Source organism: Anopheles coluzzii, chromosome 2 (assembly GCF_943734685.1).
Source record: "Anopheles coluzzii chromosome 2, AcolN3, whole genome shotgun sequence".
Taxonomy (NCBI): Eukaryota; Metazoa; Arthropoda; class Insecta; order Diptera; family Culicidae; genus Anopheles; species Anopheles coluzzii.
The window spans coordinates 17156838-17175767 of NC_064670.1; the positions used below are offsets into that span (position 1 = coordinate 17156838).

At 48.6% G+C, this 18930-nt stretch overlaps 1 protein-coding gene across 1 annotated transcript; it reads right to left on the minus strand.

Moving 5' to 3' along the window:
* Positions 1-7229: 7229 nt before the first annotated feature.
* LOC120949552 (AT-rich interactive domain-containing protein 1B) lies at positions 7230-16528 on the minus strand. Its single transcript, XM_049606949.1, has 2 exons — positions 15537-16528; positions 7230-10786 (listed from the first exon to the last, which is right to left on the minus strand). The coding sequence occupies exons 1-2, from the start codon at positions 16252-16254 to the stop codon at positions 9513-9515; spliced, it is 1992 nt and encodes a 663-aa protein (XP_049462906.1). The 5' UTR covers positions 16255-16528; the 3' UTR covers positions 7230-9512.
* Between the last annotated feature and the right edge of the window lie 2402 nt (positions 16529-18930).

An 18930-nucleotide genomic window follows, 5' to 3' on the forward strand; every position in this document is an offset into this window, starting at 1 on the left:
GGAATCTTCCTCCTGCAAAACACTACCGATCGGTTAGATGAGCGATGGTCAATCAGCTTCCTTCAAAGCCGGCCAGAGAGGACTGGGGCAGTGTTGCCACTGCCACGTTTACGAGCCCGGAAAGGTTTATGAATCGCATCTGCACCCTGCACCCGCCCCGACTCTAATGCAGCCAGACAAATGCGTTTCGGCGGGTCGAGCTTCCCAGCAACGCGGTAGCCACAAGACAAGCCCAGGTTGGCAATGCTCTTGAACGCTTGTTTTCCGACGGTCAAGGTTCTTCCTGCTGGGTGGTTTTTATGGTTCAATTAACTTAAAAAAAAATGAGACTCAAAAAATGTATATAAACACATTTACCACGTCTTTCTGCGTTGCCGGGTGCGATCCGGTGGGGGACCGAGAGGGGTGATATCTTCCACGCAGGTGCTGCAATCAAGCGCGCAAGTTCAGGGGTGCGCCGTGCTGGCAGTGTTCCGGGTGACGGGTGGAAAAATCTCAACATTCACTTGAGCACCGATCCGTGTCGGTGGGTCCGCCCGTTGACCGGTCAGTCCAACAAACTCGTGAGAATGGTCTGCGCCGGGGTCACGATTAGAATTGAATCGAAAGCTATCTAAAGCATGGGAGCTTCTTGGCTGAACGATGGGGATGATCTTGTGATTTTTGTTTTTAAGTAAGCTGAGCTGCGTGTTTTGCAGCAAGAAGTAGTTCAGTTTCCGTTGCCACTGGTGCCTGGCGAGCTGCGGAGAACGAGATGATAGATTGCTAGAATTAAGCAACAATGTACGAAAATCCGTGATTAAACATCGTTGTTCTGTTTTCCTTTTCCTGTTTGTTTTGTTGTTAGATTTTGTGGTATGCATAATCATGTCAAATCATATAATAATGCAGCAAATGTGTTTCTAGATGGCTGGAGAAGGAAATACTTATGTTTTCATGAATTTGTATTGTTTTCAATCATGCACTAAATCCTGTTAAAAGTATACTAAAAGCCTTAGGAATATTTTCATGAACTATGTAGTCACTTTGTAACATTCTTCGTTGCATATGAAAGAATTCGAATATGTTATTAAATTTGCATCCAACATTTTCTGGATCAACTATTAGGAATTCATAAACATTTGCCATACTTACTAGTTACTTCAAGCTCAGCTTTTTAGTTACTTTAAGAAAACCGATAATCTAGCCTGCTAAAACCTGATCTCTTGGAGGCATCCGATTGTAAGCTGTTATGTTAAAACATTGCCTCACCGAACCCTCCCTATACCCACGCATTGAATATGTTTCAATTAACCGCCACGCCACTTATCATCAACCGCTTGTAGGACAAGCAAACGCATCACTGGAAGGGAATTGTGAAATGAAGTACAAGAAGCGAACAAAAAAACAAACCGCCACTGCCAATAGACACGAGAGGTTGTCTCGTTCTCGTCTACTCGGATGGGCTTGCTGCCATAATCCTCCCGATCACCTCGCCCAGCCCCGATCATTACACTTCAATGTATCTTTTTTTCCTCCCCTCGCCCTGCTCTAAGTCCGGCCAGCTTCGTTTCGATCCGCGGTCGGTGCTTCTTCGTTACCGATCCAACCAGACGCTCCGGGCCTATGCTGTGCTTGGATGGGGTGATGCTTTTTTTGTGCTATGTTTTTTTTTTTTATGAACGCTCTATGGTCCCGCAGACCAACCGCAGCAATGTTATGATTGAGTACCATTTGGATTTATTATGTATTCGATTATCGGACAAGCGTGCCAATGACGTAGAAGGTGCGGTTTGCGCAAGCCCTTCGGCGGAAAAGGTTTGTTGATAAATTGGAGCGCTACAAGTAATAAAAAAAAGCTCCACTGCTTGCACATACGGATAGGAGTTTTGTTCGTTTGATTGGGGCAAAGAATGTTGCTGCTAATTAAAACGCTTACCGTTTGGAATTGGAGCTAGATGAGCTAACTTAACTTTGGAAGTTTGGTTGTTTATTCATGATATGCTGTTTTATGTTCCCGTTGAAACTGTGATAGTTGCTTTGTTGATATTGATCTTTTTATTTTTATTTTTTCCGATAAAGATCCCAGAAAAAGTGGGCTAATTGTTGATCGCCAAATTGATAGTGCTGCCTTTGATTGGTCCGATGCACAGCAATCTTTCAGCCTGCCAAATTCTACCTCTTCAAGCCAATGTACAAACGCACCTGCACGATTACAATTTGCAAAGAGGATCGTGATCGAATCCACCTGTAAACACTTCAACACTTCGCTCAACAGTAGCGGCGCAAAGCGTAAACAAAATAGCAAAGCCAGCTATTTACAAACTGAACCGTAAGCGGCGTTCGGCGCAAGGTGGCTACCCTTCTTGTGGGGGGCCGTTCGGTACCGTTGCGATGTACCGAAGGAACGCACTCGCACATAGCTGCACGTTCGCCAAACAAACGCGCCAGCCAGATCGGGGCAAGTAGAAAGCTGCCGTAAGCGGTTCCTAATTTTGGAGCTATTAATTGCTTTCGGAATCGACCGCCGGTGGCCCGCCCCGTACCGGGCTCGGCGGAAGCTTCTTTGGTTGAAGGAAAGATTTCGGTTTTCCTCAAACCAGCGATCTGAAACTAGTCGCTCGCGTAGTGGCTCGAGTGCAGCGACAGGAAGCACACACACAGGCTCAGACCACCCTAATTAAAGCTCCACTGTGTGCACTGTTCTCTCCAACCTGCTCTTTGAGCCACAGCAGCTTGTATTCGAACAAAGTAGTTTTGGGCCTATTTCTTTCGATTGGAAGAGTATTTTAAATTTCCCTTCCGTGTGCGGTCCAACACGTGCGGCCGGGTTTCGATTTTAGCCCGGCACGGATTGCTTTTGATGCGCGGGAACAATTAACAAAAAAGGGCCACGTGGTGTCTAAAGGAACGAGTACGATTAATAGAAGCGAAGCTACAATGCACACAGGTTGTGGCGGTGGTCAACGAAAGGGAAAGTGGCACGTTGTAAGCAACTGTCTCACACCGTGCCGATGTGTATGTGTCTCTAAAGCTTACTGCTGTCTGTAAAGCCATACATATTCATCGCAGGTCGTTTACGAAAGTAACTGGCCAATTTGTGTGTTGCTGGTCGTATGCAATGAACCACATTCTCAATGCAATATCAATACAGTTTGCATATCTGCTTGCCCAAAATGCTATCTTTCCCTCCATTCAAACGCCATCTGCAAGAGAATGCAGTTCGGTTCCCGTGGCATAACGACGTCTTCTGGCACCTTCGCTTATCTGTGCAGCCCAGCATACAACTTAATAATCGCGAGCCCTACACACACTCATACACACGCGCAGACGCACGCCTGCGGTCACCACATACTCTTGCCACGTTCAACCGTACCGAACGTATGCAGACTTTAGCCCGCCGGTTTCGCCACGTCATGGTGAGCGTATGTTTTTGCACACCGCAGCAGCGAAGTACACAAGAAGAAGAAGAAGAAGCAGAAAAAGAAGAAAAATCTTTCCACCAGCGAGAGAAAAGCCCACTGCCATTGCAGAAAAGTAAGCCAACGGGTAACGGCTGCCCGCGAACCCTGCCCTGCCACCGACAACATGGCCGGGCGGCTAACACGTTGCTAAACCGGTATGTCGTGGCGTTCCTCACTCTCCCGTACGGCTCGAGGGCACGGGGGGGGGGGAGGTACAGGCACAGTGCAGAGCAGAGAGGACAGGTTCAAAAAGGCGAGACTAACGTACACACTCACACACATACACTCACTCGTACACACTGACACACCTCACAGATAGCTGCGCACAGCTCTCACGGGATCTTTGAGATCGTGGAATGTCGTTTGGTATGTTTTCCGTTTTGACGGTGTATACACCCCCTGCTCCCGGGCTCCCGAAGTGTTGCGTCCTTCAGTTTTCGAAAAACCAAGCATTTTGAACGACGCACCAGACACCAGATCTTCCCAAACTCTCCCCGATGGATGGCACATCGCTCCTAGGGGATGGGGATGACTGCGGACGAGCATCGTACCATGATGGTACGAATGTCGCACGCTTAGACGCACGCTAAAACAGTTTTGCGGGCTTTTCTCCCATCGGGCGGGTGCGCCATAGCGTGTGTGCGACCCCAACGCTGTGCCGAAGCGAGACACTTGCGGACCCGCAACCCGGAGCCGAGAGGTGAGAAGCCTTCAAAATGTGCAAAGTGTTAAGCTTGTCGGGTGGCAGTGCCAGTCCGGGGGGGAAGATGAACAGGTTCCACATTCCACAGGTTGGTCGCTTGCTTACAGTCTATCGAACTCTTTCTATCGCTTGCCCACTAAATGTAGCTGTCTCACTGTCTCTCTTTCACTCTCTTTCTCTCCCTTTCTCTCTCTGTTTATCTTTAAACCTCGTGACATTCTCCCTTCTTTTCACTATTTTTTTACAAATCCCCGAAGCCTTTTAATTGTTGACAGTCGACCAGGTTGGGAAGCAACAGGTTCATAGGCCATTGGGAATAAAATTTATTTTATTACTTCTTATGAAAATTTTCATATAAAAAAAGATTCACATCCATTAGTTGAAGAGTTAGCAACTAATTCCTTATTGCTTGAGTGGTGTTCATTATCAGCAAGAATATTTGCAGGATCTGAGGGTTTGTTGGGATGATATGTTAGAAAGATCATTTGCTTTAATTCGACTAGACATTCCAACAGTCACCCAACTCTGCTAATTGAATTTGACAGCCTTATTGAGAGCCTGCTGAGTGCAGTTTCACATCTTGGACGTCAACACATCTATCAGGTATCATATATCTGTTCACATCAATGCTTAAAACAAAATTGCAGAATCTATCAACAAAAATTATTCACAATTAACTTTTCTAGTCAAACCTCTACTACGATAGTCCCAATATACAACTCACACTGATATGAATGACTTGATCTTCGTCGCTGTCAAACATTTTTGGAGATCCTACACAAAAAACGCCAATGCCTTTTGCCCACGGGGCCTGGATGGAATGCACAGAAAAAGAAAGCGTTTTCCCTTCGTTGCCGATTTCCTGCCAGAAAGAGAAAGGTGCAAACACACACACACACACACACACACACACACACACACACAGGAGATACAGCGGCCCGGTTAGTCCCGTGTGCTCAGCACCGACAACAGCGGGAAAATCCATTCGGGGCGACAACATGTGACAACGGCGAGCGAATCGAATGCGCCCGATTGCCGACCGGCTCGAACAAACCTCGACACTTTCCAATTTCTTTGGCCACTCTTCAAACAAAACTCAAATTCTTACCGTGCGGACCTTTGCGGGGGGGGGGGGGGGGGAGGTAATGAAGTAGATATTCCAACCGTCATGGGCCGCCCGAAAACCGTACGCATCGATTCGAGGTCGATCATCGATCGACGACCACCTGTTGAACGATTTGTTGACGATTTCACCAGCCGCATTTGTCCGGTGCCGGTTAGAGGGGCGATGAGGGGAAAAGAGAAAAAGAAGCGGGCGATGTGTACGAAAGCGAGACCGAGTGCTTGAAGAAAAGTTTCTTCTGAGAAGCTTAAGCGTGTGTGTGTGTGTGCAAGTGCAAGAAAGGAAAGGTAGCGTTTACTTCCCCGCAATTAATCACAGCGTACATTCCGCGCGGCGCTCCCCCCCGTTTTGTCACCACGGCTTGCTGGACGGTTCATTCACAACTTTCCGAACGGCCGATACGGCACAGGGAAAATGATGCCACACCCTGCCGCGCCGTCGTTGCTCCATCCCGACCACCGGTTGGCGTTTTGTCGTCTCGATCGGGTCAGAGTGAATCGGGCGGTAAGAAAGTATCCAGCGGGTGAAAATGGTGTTAAGTGACAAACACTCTGACGGACGGACGCTGACCATGACCAAAAAGGGTTTTGCGCGACGGTGCCGGAGAATGCTCGGTGCGATATGCTCCGGTGGCCAATCGTGGGAGAAAAAGGGGAATGGGAAAACAATGTCACGGGGACAGGAATGCTTGTGTGGTATTGAAGGGTTTTGTTGTTTTACTTCTGCTGAGCGATGTGAATGGGCTGGACGGTTGAAAGTAAGGTTTCAGGTTCGGCCCCATCGGACACTGCTTTTGGAGGAAGAAACGCTTAACTAAGGGGTAGTAAAATAGCATACTTTCTCTCACGAGAGCGTATCTCTACAATCGACGATGAAGAGATCGTTTAACACAACCAAAACACCACTTTTTGGAGCAATTGAAAATAGCGATTCGCATAAACACTACAAGAGAACGTTCTAAAAGCACTTCTGGGAGCGTTGAGGGCTTTCGTCGCTTTAAGGTTTTGGATAAGGCAAATTGTATTGAGTGAAGTAAATATAAACACAATCTTTCTTTTGAATGTTTCTATCCAATCAGAGTGAATTCGGAAAACTGGAACGAGATCGTTAAATTTGAAGGAAAACAACATTTAATGCTCATACAATTGTATTTTATGTTGTGTCAAAATTTGATTAAAATGAGTAAAACATTCCCAAAATTGCTCGCCAAATCCTAAAGTCCTATGATGCCACGACGCAGTGCTATCAATCGGAACCGTCCGTATGCTGCTGAAAATGAAATTATTAATCGAGTGTCGAGTGCACTTACCCCGAGCGCCACCGATAAACAAATTGCCCACTCATGGCCGGAAACGTAGCGCCTGGAAAGTGAAATGCATTATCATACCTACCAGGCTGCCTCGGGCTGCAGCGTACGCGTACGCTAGGCGGAAAACAAACACGGCACCCCTGCACGCCGAACAGCTGCGACTGTACGGGTAACCATCCACCGGTTTGGGATGCAAATTGCTCACACCGGCAGCACTGCTAATGCCAATTGCACTTTATGCGGAATTTCCTTCACCTTTTATCAGCCGCGGGGCTTCCGGATCGGATCGGGGACGGTTGCCCATCATCCAGTCGCTGGATCCGTGTCCGTGTCGCGGTCGCTTTTGTGAGCAGGGATGCGAAACGTACCCGGCTGGTAGCAGAGACTTCACTTGGCGTAACAAATTGCCATGCGAACAAGGTGCAAGGTGGCGAAGCGGCGCATGAGAACAAACCGTTGATGGCAAGCTTTGGAAGAGAAACGACCCGAAAAAGTGGACGGGAACGCAGAACGGTGTGCTTCGTTGCCTTCGGCAAGTTCATGCGACGTTGCGATGGAGAACAATTACTGAAACCTATTTCAAATCAACGATCATAAACCGGCGTTCTGCACTATACTTAGCGTTACGAAAAACAAAACACAACACAGCCATTTATTCGTTGTATTGGAGTATTTTTGTATTTTCATGACATTAAAATGATTGGATAACAATTCGTATGTAGGTTTCCTGCTCTGCTGTACGGTTTAGGTTGTTTAATGATAATAATAAAAAAGAAGATTTGGCAAACTGCCGCTTATCTGTCTAGCGATAGATGTCGCCCTCAGGTTCGCTCCACCCTGCGCAATAGTGTGCTGCTGATGCTGCTTCTACCGTTGCTGTTACTGTCTTTTGAATGGTACTAGTTTCACTCTAAAACATCTCTCTCTCTCTCTCTCCCTCTCCCTCTCTATATCTCTCTCTCCATCTCTCTCTCTCTCTCTCTCTCTCTCTCTCTTTCCCTCTCTACTGCTCTACCGCCATTAAAGGTCGTAGCGTTTCGAATGTGAAGAACGTCAAATCAAAAGTAGCTCGCCTGGAGTGTGCCGCGTGGCGTGTGTGTGTGTGTGCGGTATTTGTGAGGCTGTTACCTCTCTATCGCACCTAGAAGAAGAAGGAACGCGATGCGAAAAAACGGACAAGAAATGTGTCGTGTTGGCGTTTGAAATGGCAAACTGAGGAGTTTTTTTCGCTGCTACTTTTCAGCATCTCGCAACTCCCAAATTGGCTTGGTGGAGAAATTTTCTACTACCTTCCCCACCTTCGCCGCCTGTCTATGTGTGTGTTGCTTTATCAAACACACAACACTTGTTTTGTCTTTCCACTATTTCTGAGGATTGTTTTTTTCCTTCTTCTCTTGTTGCTTTGACGAACTTCGTTCATTTCTCTTTCGAACCATGCGACTGCGAGTATTTTCTATTGCCTTCATCTTTCGCGATTGATTGATGATCGCGACTCTATTGACGCTCCCTGTATGTGCCTGCTCCTCATACATTCTCCATTACCCGCACACACACACACACACTCACTTTTCCTCTCACCAATGGGTGATGAAGGAGTTTTTTTGTTGCCTTATAGCTTTATTTTCTTCCGTTTTCACTTTCCAAGCGCACTTTCGGCTAATGGCAGAAGCGTACCCACCCACCGCGAACACTTTTCACCCTCAAACCTTGGTACACGTGCCGCACTTTTGTTTTCCGCGTGCAAGAAAAGCTCTTATCAGGTGTGGCCACACCAGGGGCACTTAAAACACAACGTCACAACGTTCTTGGGGTTATTGCCCTCGGTAATGATAACAATTTTCCAATATACGGCTATGAAGCTGCAAATTGCTCTCCATGCGATTGTGCAAAAAAAAAAAACAAAATCGCCATTAAAGTAGACTTGTAAATTACAGCAAAGAAAGCTACACCATCACTATTTCGCCCGCTTCCCCGCTTCGGGCTGTCTATTTCAGGGTTCCCAAAAAACACCGAGAAAGTTTTTTGTTTCGGGTGGAGCAAGATCCTCCTATTAGTGCAGCGCCACAGTTTCACTTTCCTCGCGCTTGTTGGCTAGGGTTCACTTGGCGCCGACAGGGGGGGGGGGAGCGTACCTGCCAAGGGCTTGATTATAATTAAATTATCTAATTACCTAATAAGGCACATTCATTTCTTCTTGTAATTGCATTCATCTGCTGCTTCCTTCCGTTCCTTGCAATACTCTTTACAGGGGTGCTGGTCAACAAACCCGCTCGCTCTTCGGCATGTGTGCGTTTTGCAGGGGGGGGGGGGGGGAATGGGGTGTATGTGTTGGTTACTGTTATGCGGTTTGCGTACGTACAACTAAATCTCGAGACACTTGTTAACATAAAACCAATTAAAACGATAAACGCTAAACAAACGTTTTCACCTGTCTGGAGCGGCGAACAGAAGTGAACAGTTTCTTTCTCTCTTTCACTTGCTCTTTTTCTCGGTGTAACTGTTAAATTCATTGATGCTCTACCACCATGACGACAATGTGAGAATGGGTTCGTTTTGGTAATAGAGGAAACCGTCTGCTAATTTCGCTCCACTTCTGTCTGTTCAACTGTCGCCTGCTGCCCATGTATCATCTAATGCCATTTTGCTGTGATGCTCCATGTCGTCCCTCTTGATCTGTCACCTATTTTACAACCCTATCGATTAAAACCACTCACACACACACACGCATCTAGACGTATATATGTACTTCGTTGTGCGATAAAATTCTACATCTGCTTCACCTACCCTTCCCCCAATCCCATTTATCGCTCGCAAATTAATCGGTTTTGTGATTGCTCGCTTGCATGTGCATGTGTGCTGCGCGCTGATTCGCGTGCAGTGTGACTTCAACGCAACCTTCAGCGCCGAACCGGACCGGAGCGCGTCACGCTCACCTCATCGTCTCGGCTTGCCGAACGTGCCGGACGAGCCGGCCACCTCGGACCGGCGCCGCAGCGTCGAATCGTCGCTCAGCTCGAGCCCCGCCACCATCTGGGCGATCTCGCGCTCCTTCTTCAGGTCGGGCGGATTGAACTGCAGACTGGCGAGCGAACCGTGGCTGCGGCTGCGATGCTCCTGCCGGATCGAGTAGCTAAATGCCCGCTCGTTCAGGTGGCCCTTGCGCCGGTAGATGCCGGTGCCGCCCGGCGACTCGGCGCCCGAGTTGCCCGACAGCTCGTCCAGCCCGCCCGCCGCCGACTGGGCCAGCTTCCGGCTGCTCATCGACAGCGGCCGGCTGTCGGCCAGCGAGCCGGGCGGCGGCCCGCCCAAGCTCCCGTTCGACTGCGGCGGGTAGGCAAACATCGGCGGCACGACCGGCACACCGATCGGGATGCTGCCGTTGCTGCCGTTGAACGTTTTGCCCTTGTCCTTCTTCTTTTTGCTGGTGCGCGGATGCTGCAGGGTCGCGTACTGGGGTGCCATCATCATCGCCGGCAGCGTCATGCCGGCGTGCGGATGCATACCGGGATGCGGGAGGCCCATCGCCGGATGCATCTGGGCGTGGTGGGGATGGAGCATGGGATGGGGAGGTAGACCGGCGGCCATGGCCGCCGCCGCTGCCGCCGCCGCACTGCCGTTCATGCTGCGGTGACCGATCGTGTGAAACTGGCGGCCCGGGACCGGGGGCGGACCGCCCGGCCCGGGATGGCCCGCCATCGGGTGGTGCGGATGGTGGTACATCATCATGCCGTGATGTGCGGCTGCCGCGGCGGCCATTGCTGCGGCAGAGTTGGCTGAGGCTGGACCGGCAGCCGGCCGACCTAGTGGATTCATGTGCATGGGACGTGGTCTTATAAGCGTACCGGATAAACTTTGACTGCCTACCTGCTGCTGCTGTTGCTGCGGGGAGCTCTTGGCCGCTTTCTTGTCTTTTTTCGACTTTTTCGGTTCTTCTTTCGGTGGCGGTGGTACCGGTACCGGCGCACTGATCTGACGCACGCGGGCAGGGCGGCCCAGCGTGGAACCGCCGCCGCCGCCGCCGCCGCCACCGCCAGTGCTGCCACCGAGCCCACCGGGGCCGGAGTAGATATCGTAGTGACCATCGTTACCAAAGCCGATGCCATCGATCTGATCGGTGGAACCGTTCCACACTTTGTGATTTTCGTCGCCATTGTACAGTGAGCTCTCACCGTCGTCCACCACCTCGAGGTCTGCGCTGCTAGCATAAACTGTTTAGCGGTTCGGAAAACAAATTAAGAGAGAGAGAGAGAGAGAGAAAGAGAGCGAGAGAGAGAGAGAGAGAAAGAAAGGGAGAAAAAGAGAAAAAAGGGAAGAGTGAGAATCCAGTATTTAGTAAAATACTTTAATAATATTAAGCAATTGATAGCAATGCTCTATTGCTTCCAATAGGTCCTTGAGAACACCCAACGACTCTGCCCATTATGACACTCTACACAGCATACGTGGTAGTGGCTAATAGTAGTTTAAAAAAAGCTCACACGATATGCACATTAATCACTGCAGCCGATATTGAAACTGAAAATGAATTCATTTAAATTTTCCTATTACATCTCGTAATACACTTTCATCTATCCGAAACTTCCACTGAAACGAACCAACAACAAAAAACATGCCCAAACTTTCAATCCCCAATTGCCCAACCATCCGACGCGAAAAAAGGGAAATTCAACCGGAAGCAACCCTCGAGCTTGATCGAATTCGGTCTCTCAGGTGGCCAATTTCACCGGTCGGTATGGCTTGTGTGTGTGTTTGTGTGTGTGTGCGAGCTTATGAAAGAAGTCAGGGCCTCGCAAAAAAAACAATTCGAAAGGTGTTAAGTACGTGTACACACACGTAACTCTCCATCGCAGTGGGATGCAAAAAAAATCCGATTCCGAACCAAAAGAAAGCGCTTGTGCGATCGGACCTTTGATGCGAGCCTGCGCCATGCGCCCCGAGGCATGGTTGTGTCGGCAATATCAGACGAAACTTTCTTCCCTCCAGCCCACGGTTTCGGGCGAATGTCATCTCGACAATCGCTGTCAGCATCTGAGTAGTGAAATTCGGAGTGTTAAAATGATTTTTTTTTAATTTTCATGGAATTTTTGCCTTCAAAATATAGCGTTGTGACTGATGTTTGACTGATTCCCACGTCTCGTGGCACCATAGCGAATCGATAACGATCGATTGTAATCGCTGCACAGTGCATTCCGAACCGGCGGTATTTAGATGCATCCATTCCCGCATCCAATTTTGCCTTTTTGCACACACACACACATACACACACATCTATTGTTGTTTGGAAGCAATCCCCATGCAACAATTGGCCATCATTACGGCAATCGGGAGCACACGGAGGGGCGCGCTCGACAACAATTGAGTGATGAGCGGTTGCTTCACCGAGCTGCCCGCCCCGAGTGCATTCCACGTTTGTCGTTAAACCCAATTTTTCCCATGCATTTTTCCCGGACCCCGGGGCGTCAAGTGCATGAACTTGAGGCGTGCTGACGAATCCGCACGAGATGGGAAACTAGAAGGCGGCCGTCAAGGGGACGTGTGCTGCCGTGTGCACACCACACGAACAGTCGCACACTGCCACACAGCGCAAAGCGGGACACCAGAGTACAATAGAGCTGGGCGAACGAATCTAGATCACAAAACTCAAGACTCATCGCGCAGTGCCGCGGTTGCCCTTTTGCGCGCGCGCGTGTGTGTGTTGTTTCCCCCCATCTAATGAACAACGTCAGCAAAAGCGCAGTCGCTCGACCCGGTGTGCGGCGTTCCACTTCCGCAGCCACTTGTTGTGCCCGGCAGCACCACCGCCCGGGGCCACCAGAGCCGCTCCCAAGTGCTCGATTCTGTCGCCTCCGTTTGCTTTGCGACGACGGTCCCGGGGGACTGGTAGCGATCGCAACAAGGTCAGCATGATTCCCACTCGCAGGCAAATGATACAGACGCTCAAGGGGAAGGTACTCGCCGTTGTTCCAGCGGCTTCGGTTCACAAGACGCTGTCAATCGGGGACAGAAGATGGGGGAGCGAAACGAGCCATCCACCCTCTTTCCTTCCGCTCTGCCCTGGACGTTTGCTCCTGTTACGAAATTGGTCACGTCATGTTGGATTTTTCACTTCACAGTTTCACTTTACCGTGTTATCTTTCCTTCTTCCCCGGCTTGCCACTAGATTGGATCTAGTTCGGGTTTGATTTAGGCGTGTACGACGGCGAAGCCAGTGGAGCCTACATTTCACCAGCCCCAGCGCTTGATGGAGCGGAAATTATTAGCTCAATAGATTGGACGTTTCTACAATTACATTAGTTTGTCATGCCAACCAGGGTAAGGGGGAGGACATGTTCGATGCTATTTTAAGTCAATCTACATTGTACAAAACAATAGACTAAAGTGTGCAAAGCAAACTCCTGAGTGGGAAACTGTCCAACTTTGATTTATACTTTAATTAAAACACGCACAAACGCGAGGGCGCAGCGTGACACAATTTCGCTGACGAATGCGAATCATATACCGATCGATTCATATACTTTAAATTCATTTTTGATTTCACAACACGCCGCACGGTACGGACCATTACTTTGCGGGCGATTTAATATGTAAAGCACATTCTTGCATTGCTCAAGCACGCTGCGATAGTTGGCTTGACGTAAGGTGCTTGCATCATACGCGCAGCCACAAATAAGGTTCGGCAACCATTCGGGGAGACTGTTGTTGAACCAAACCTGGCTGGTTAAACATTACCTATGGGCGATGCTGCAGCGAAACACTCTACAAATAGGAAGCAATTTTGTCAATTAATGTGTTGTGTTGTACTTTATTGCACAAACTGTACACTATTTGTAGCACTGTAGCACCAGCATACGCCTTTTAACACGTTCCACCGTCCATTAGCGTGCAATATGTAGAAATGTGCTAATTGTTTGTCCCTTTCGAATCCATGCAATAGCAGTTGCTGTTGTCACTCTATGTACCCAACTGTTGCAAGCGGCTGGAAGGCAGCCTTAGACAACCTGTACACATATTGGCTGCACCCCTGCACACGCCACGTGCTACGGTAGGGGACACGGCGAAGGCTCGTGAAGGCTCGTGAGCAAAAAAAAAGCATCCCAACGTGCCGATTGGAAACAAATTACGATGTTCGTATTTGCGTGTCCATCTCCTCTACTTACACCCCCACACCAGCCACAACAGAACGTTTGTGTGTTTTGCTTCCTGTGCCACCATCACCATAACTGAGGCCCCGTTGTCGGTTCGATGTTCGGTCGCTTGGAAAGCTTATAAATGTCCGATTTGTGTTTTATGGCAACCCGTTTCGAACGATTCCCTATGCAACACGTTCAGTTCGGTTTTCTGGGCATGGGCTGGTGCTTATACCCTCAAACGTAGCCACATACACACACACTATCCGCGGATCGTCGTCTTCAGTTTGATCGATGTTGTGCGCTGTTCAGCGATGGGTGAAGGACTCGCCCGTACTTTGGTAGGCGAGTTATGAAATTTGCAGACAGCCCCAAAACAAAGCCCTCGGCTGCCGCTCGTCTCGATTTCACGGTCGTGCATTTCGATCAACGATTCGGAATGAAGGTTTGCTGCCGGTTGCTTACAAAGCGAAATGAGTCGTGTTGCGGTCTAAGCTAATCGGCGGCTAAAACAACGAAAATCAACACACCAGCGATGGAGATGGAAAGTCCGCAGTTACACTAGTGCGGCGCAAGGGTCAAGGCTACACTTTGCGTACGGCATTTAAACGCTGTTGTCGTTCGTTCGGTTCGGAAGCAAAACGCTTCCTTCGCTTAGTGTAGCAAACCGCTAACCGTACTAAGCGTACCCACCGATTGCACAAATCGTGTGGCTGGCCTTCACACGGTACGATTTTAACCTTTTCGGCAAGCGGGGTAGCGCAACCAGTCGCTGCTGCAAGATGCTGCCGTCCTCAAAAGACGCCACTTCGAACGGAACGGTTCCACGATGCTGCTAAAGATCACCGATCGCACGCAACCGCCATCATTCGCTGGCTGTGTGACTTTTGAAATTCAATTCGCATTCAATTGGTACCACCGGTACAATTTGTCGATCACGAATGAAAACCTCGCCGGCGGAACATCTTCGCTTCTCGTGGCATCTTCGGTGATCATCACATGCCCGTCCTCATCATCGTACGAAAAATACACGTAGCCAGAAACAGCGTGTCCACGAGGGAGCGGTAAAAGCGGTGCGTTCATCACGCCGTCAGCCCTCACAGACCGCGGGAAACCGGTTTTTTTTCGATACAAACCCCGAGCCCAACCGGCTGCTGACAAAGTGAATCTATGTGTGTGTGTGTGTGTGTGTGTGCTTGTTTCACTGTCCACCACCCGTTGACGCACTTGTTGATCAGCGAGAAAAAGGTCTCGAAAAAAATGGTCTGAAACAACAAAAAACTCAAAGAGAGAAACCTTTTCGTAGTTTGTTCTGCATGCAATCGGCAAGATTCGGGGTACGATTGTTTCTGGTTTATTTTTTTCAAACTGTAAATTCCACTTCCAATGACGACGGAAGGTCATGCAGTTGGAAGTTTTGCACAAAAAAGAGCATAGCCCGAAACACACACACACACACACACACACACTCTTACCCAGTTGAGCAGCGTTTGCAAACCACTTGCGGACCGTTGCGGAGCTAGCTCGTGCAGCGATGCATTTTAATGCGCTCCATAATTTGGTGTTTCGTGTTTTTTTTTCGGCCAGTCCTGTGATTGCCATTTGGTGCTGACACAAGCTTCGGAACGTGTTGGAATTCGATTACCATGCGGCAAACTGTTTCGTTGCAGGGGATCGATACAGAACGGTCGACCCACACAACTTTCATAGTTAGCCTAATTTCGCTAGCACCCAACCAACCCACGACGGTCGCGTATTGAGACATTCAACATCAACCCCCCTTCCATCGCTCCCCCCCCCCCCCCCCCCCATGCACAAGGCCGATACTTACGATTTTTCACCGTGTACGCATCGCCGACGCCATTAATTGCCTGCCTGCTGACGCCGACACTGTTGAGCGTGGTCGTGCTGCCGGCACGTGATCGCCACCCCTCACCGGTACCGTTCGATTTGCCACCGATCGTGCCGTACACGCTGTTCGAGCTGCCACTTCCGGAGCCGCCGCCGCCGCCACCGCCCTCGAGCTGCCGGGCGTACGAGTTGTCTGCGTAAGCGTGGAAGCAGCAGCGGACCAGCGCATTGGCGGCCGCCTCCCGCTTGCAGATGAACGTGTGGCACTCGAGCACCTTGATGCCGGTCGTCCGGCGCAGGATCGCGGCAAAGATGGGCGGATGCTGGGCGCGCGGGGTGCGCGCGAACGGTGAATCGAGCGGCAGAAACTTCGGCTCGGGATTGCTGTTGCCCCGCTCCGGGATCAGCACCTGCCGGACGGCGGCACAGTAGTGCAGGGACTCGATCGGGAAGAAGCGCGTCACCTGCTTGCGGTTTTCGTCCACGTTCTCCAGCAGTATGCCGTTGGACCAGACGCTCAGCCACGAGTCGATGCCCTTCGCCCCGATCGCACCCTCGGACGGGTACAGGCTGCGCAGCGGCTCCTGTATGCCCTGCAGCCCGTCCTTGCTCTGGCGGGGCACGGCACTGCCCAGGTACAGTACCCGGCAGCGGCAGATCGGTGTCGACTCTCCCATCGCGTTTGTCGTGTCCTTCATAAGATCGCACGCACGAGACTGTCGGTGTGTCGGTGTGTTGGTGTGTCGCGGAAGGTTGCTTGGCAAAGCAAACCCCGTCGCTGGCTTACGAACCGTGCGATCCCAGAAGACTGGTCACCTGTTGCGCACCTTCACCACCGCAGTCCCACTCACACGCACACAAACAGATACAAAGGTACGCGGTACACTGCAGATGCACTTTACACGTTCAAAGGCTACAGAACTACACAGAACACATTCTCCGTTTCGAGGGTTTTACGCCTGGGTGTTTGCTCTAGAAAATGAATAGAAACGAATTATTCCCCGACACACACACACACACACTCTTAGCACACTTATATTTAACAAACCCAAACATGCCACCTGTATTATTGAAAGTAAGAAAATAAGTGCAACAAAAACGAATAACAAAGCCAAACTTTGGCTTGGTTGTAGGACATTCTCTCTCCCAGCTTATGACCGAGTCTTCAAGCATACGCTGAAATCTCTAGACCTTTTTCTTCCCACCGTCACGACCACACTCAAGCGGGCAAGATCTTACTACTCTCACATTCACACTCACACGAAAGCACACACACACACACCCTTGCACCGCACCATTTATCACCAGCACCGCATTCCAGTTACTGCTGGTTCCGTCTCAAGATAGCTGGCCGCCGCTTGCGTTTCCTCGCTTCTGGAGGCATTGAAATCTTTTGACTTCCAGACCATTCTACGGGCGCGCAAGACGGGCGCTAGCATTTTCAAGACGAATGGCACACCACGTCAGCAAGCATTAGCCAGCTGCATAAATCAAGATGACATTTTATTGCCTGTCTTGTGCTGTAGCTCCTTCCACCTTAGTGTAACAATTAAAACAAAAAGTTTGCCTCAGATTTTGCACCCAGCGTTAGCACTAAGCAAGTTTTTTGTTCTTTTTCCGACCAAATATTCACTTCCAACAGGCTTACTGGCAATGCACGGTTGTGTTGTCCACCTTCCACACAAATCACCTTGTGATATCTTGAAGTGTATTGGTTTTCACTCAGCCACAGGGCTCAGCACCCGGGAGGCTCCCCTACTTTCTAGGTTCACTCTGGACAACACACGCAGCACGCGCGGACCGTGTGTTGCCACGGCAAAGGCTCACAGAAAAATGACGTGGCTGTGATGATTTTACCTGGCGGCTTCGCTGGGTGGTTTGCGTTCGGCTCACCGTCGGAGATACTTTCAAGGGGTGAACCGACGAGTCACTTTATGCTATGGCTGAACATAAACAATATAACAATTTAGATTCAGGATGTACAATGTTAGTTCATGTTAAAAATTCATTCAATTTATATTATAAAAAGCATGATTTTTGACATTGTTAACAATTTCGGGCAAACAAATTAACATCTTCTTTAAACAACGTATGTATACATAGTAAAACGCCAACTACGTAAAACCGAGCAACTCTTTTATTTAAGGCTGATAGGAATGATGTTTGTTAAAAATATTTGTCCAATATAATTGTGATGAATAGTATTCAAATAGTTTTGTTAGACATTTAATTCAATAAAACGATGTATGATGGAGCTAAGCGTAATATGAGTCTGAATAAATCTAAGTTTCTTCTTCTTTTGGCTCAACAACCGATGTCGGTCAAGGCCTGCCTGTACCCACTTGTGGGCTTGGCTTTCAGTGACTAATTGATTCCCCCCCATAGCAGGATAGTCAGTCCTACGTATGGCGGCGCGGTCTATTTGGGGATTGAACCCATGACGGGCATGTTGTTAAGTCGTACGAGTTGACGACTGTACTACGAGACCGGCTCAAAAAAAATCTAAGTTTATTTAAATATTTTAAAACTCTAAAACTTCTACGAACGCTAGAAAGATTATTTTGTTTCCTTTACGTTCGACATAATTTGCCCATAGTGTAGGTGTGAAGCAGTACGATAAAAACCTACGGTACAATTGGGACTGCCTTCAGACACCGAAGTAAACCGATGTTAACCGAAGCATGGGCGACGGTTCGAACATGGTGGCTACATGTTTTCGAATATGCATTCAACATTTGAATGTGTAAGATTCCTACCCCTCGGAGCAGACTTGTTGGTTTGCCTATAGTTGTGTTGTACTTTTCAATTTTATATGCCACAACAGCTTCGAACACATTTTAAATTGTTTTTTGTTTAGTTGTATTCAAATAAAACTATTAATTCCATTCGAAAGTAAAGACGGAAGATTATTTAATTTAATGTTTCATTTTTCACTTTTTTAAGTTTAATTTCATTTGGTATTGTATTGAGCTTCATTCGGTCGTGTAAGAGTAAATCATAGAACTTTGAGCCGTTCAAAGCATTACGGTAAGCATGTATATTCTGTATATTGATAACTCCTAAAGAATTATGCAGGATTAATTTTAAGATTGGCAAAGCGAATATCAAATAACATAACAAACATTGGTCAAATACATCAATATTTCTCCCTATATTATTCCTATATGATTGCCGAATAGATGTATAATTTTCGTTCATAGCTGAAATGAAATACTCATCATATTCCACATAATAAACAAACGCTCATATTAATCCAAACCATGTCACGCATCATTACTTTCCTAGGTGACATATTAATCAGAGACTTTTTCCACAATTAGCGTTTGAGCATGGATGCAGCTGATCGCCTCCACTAAGCAGCGCTTAGTGCTAAT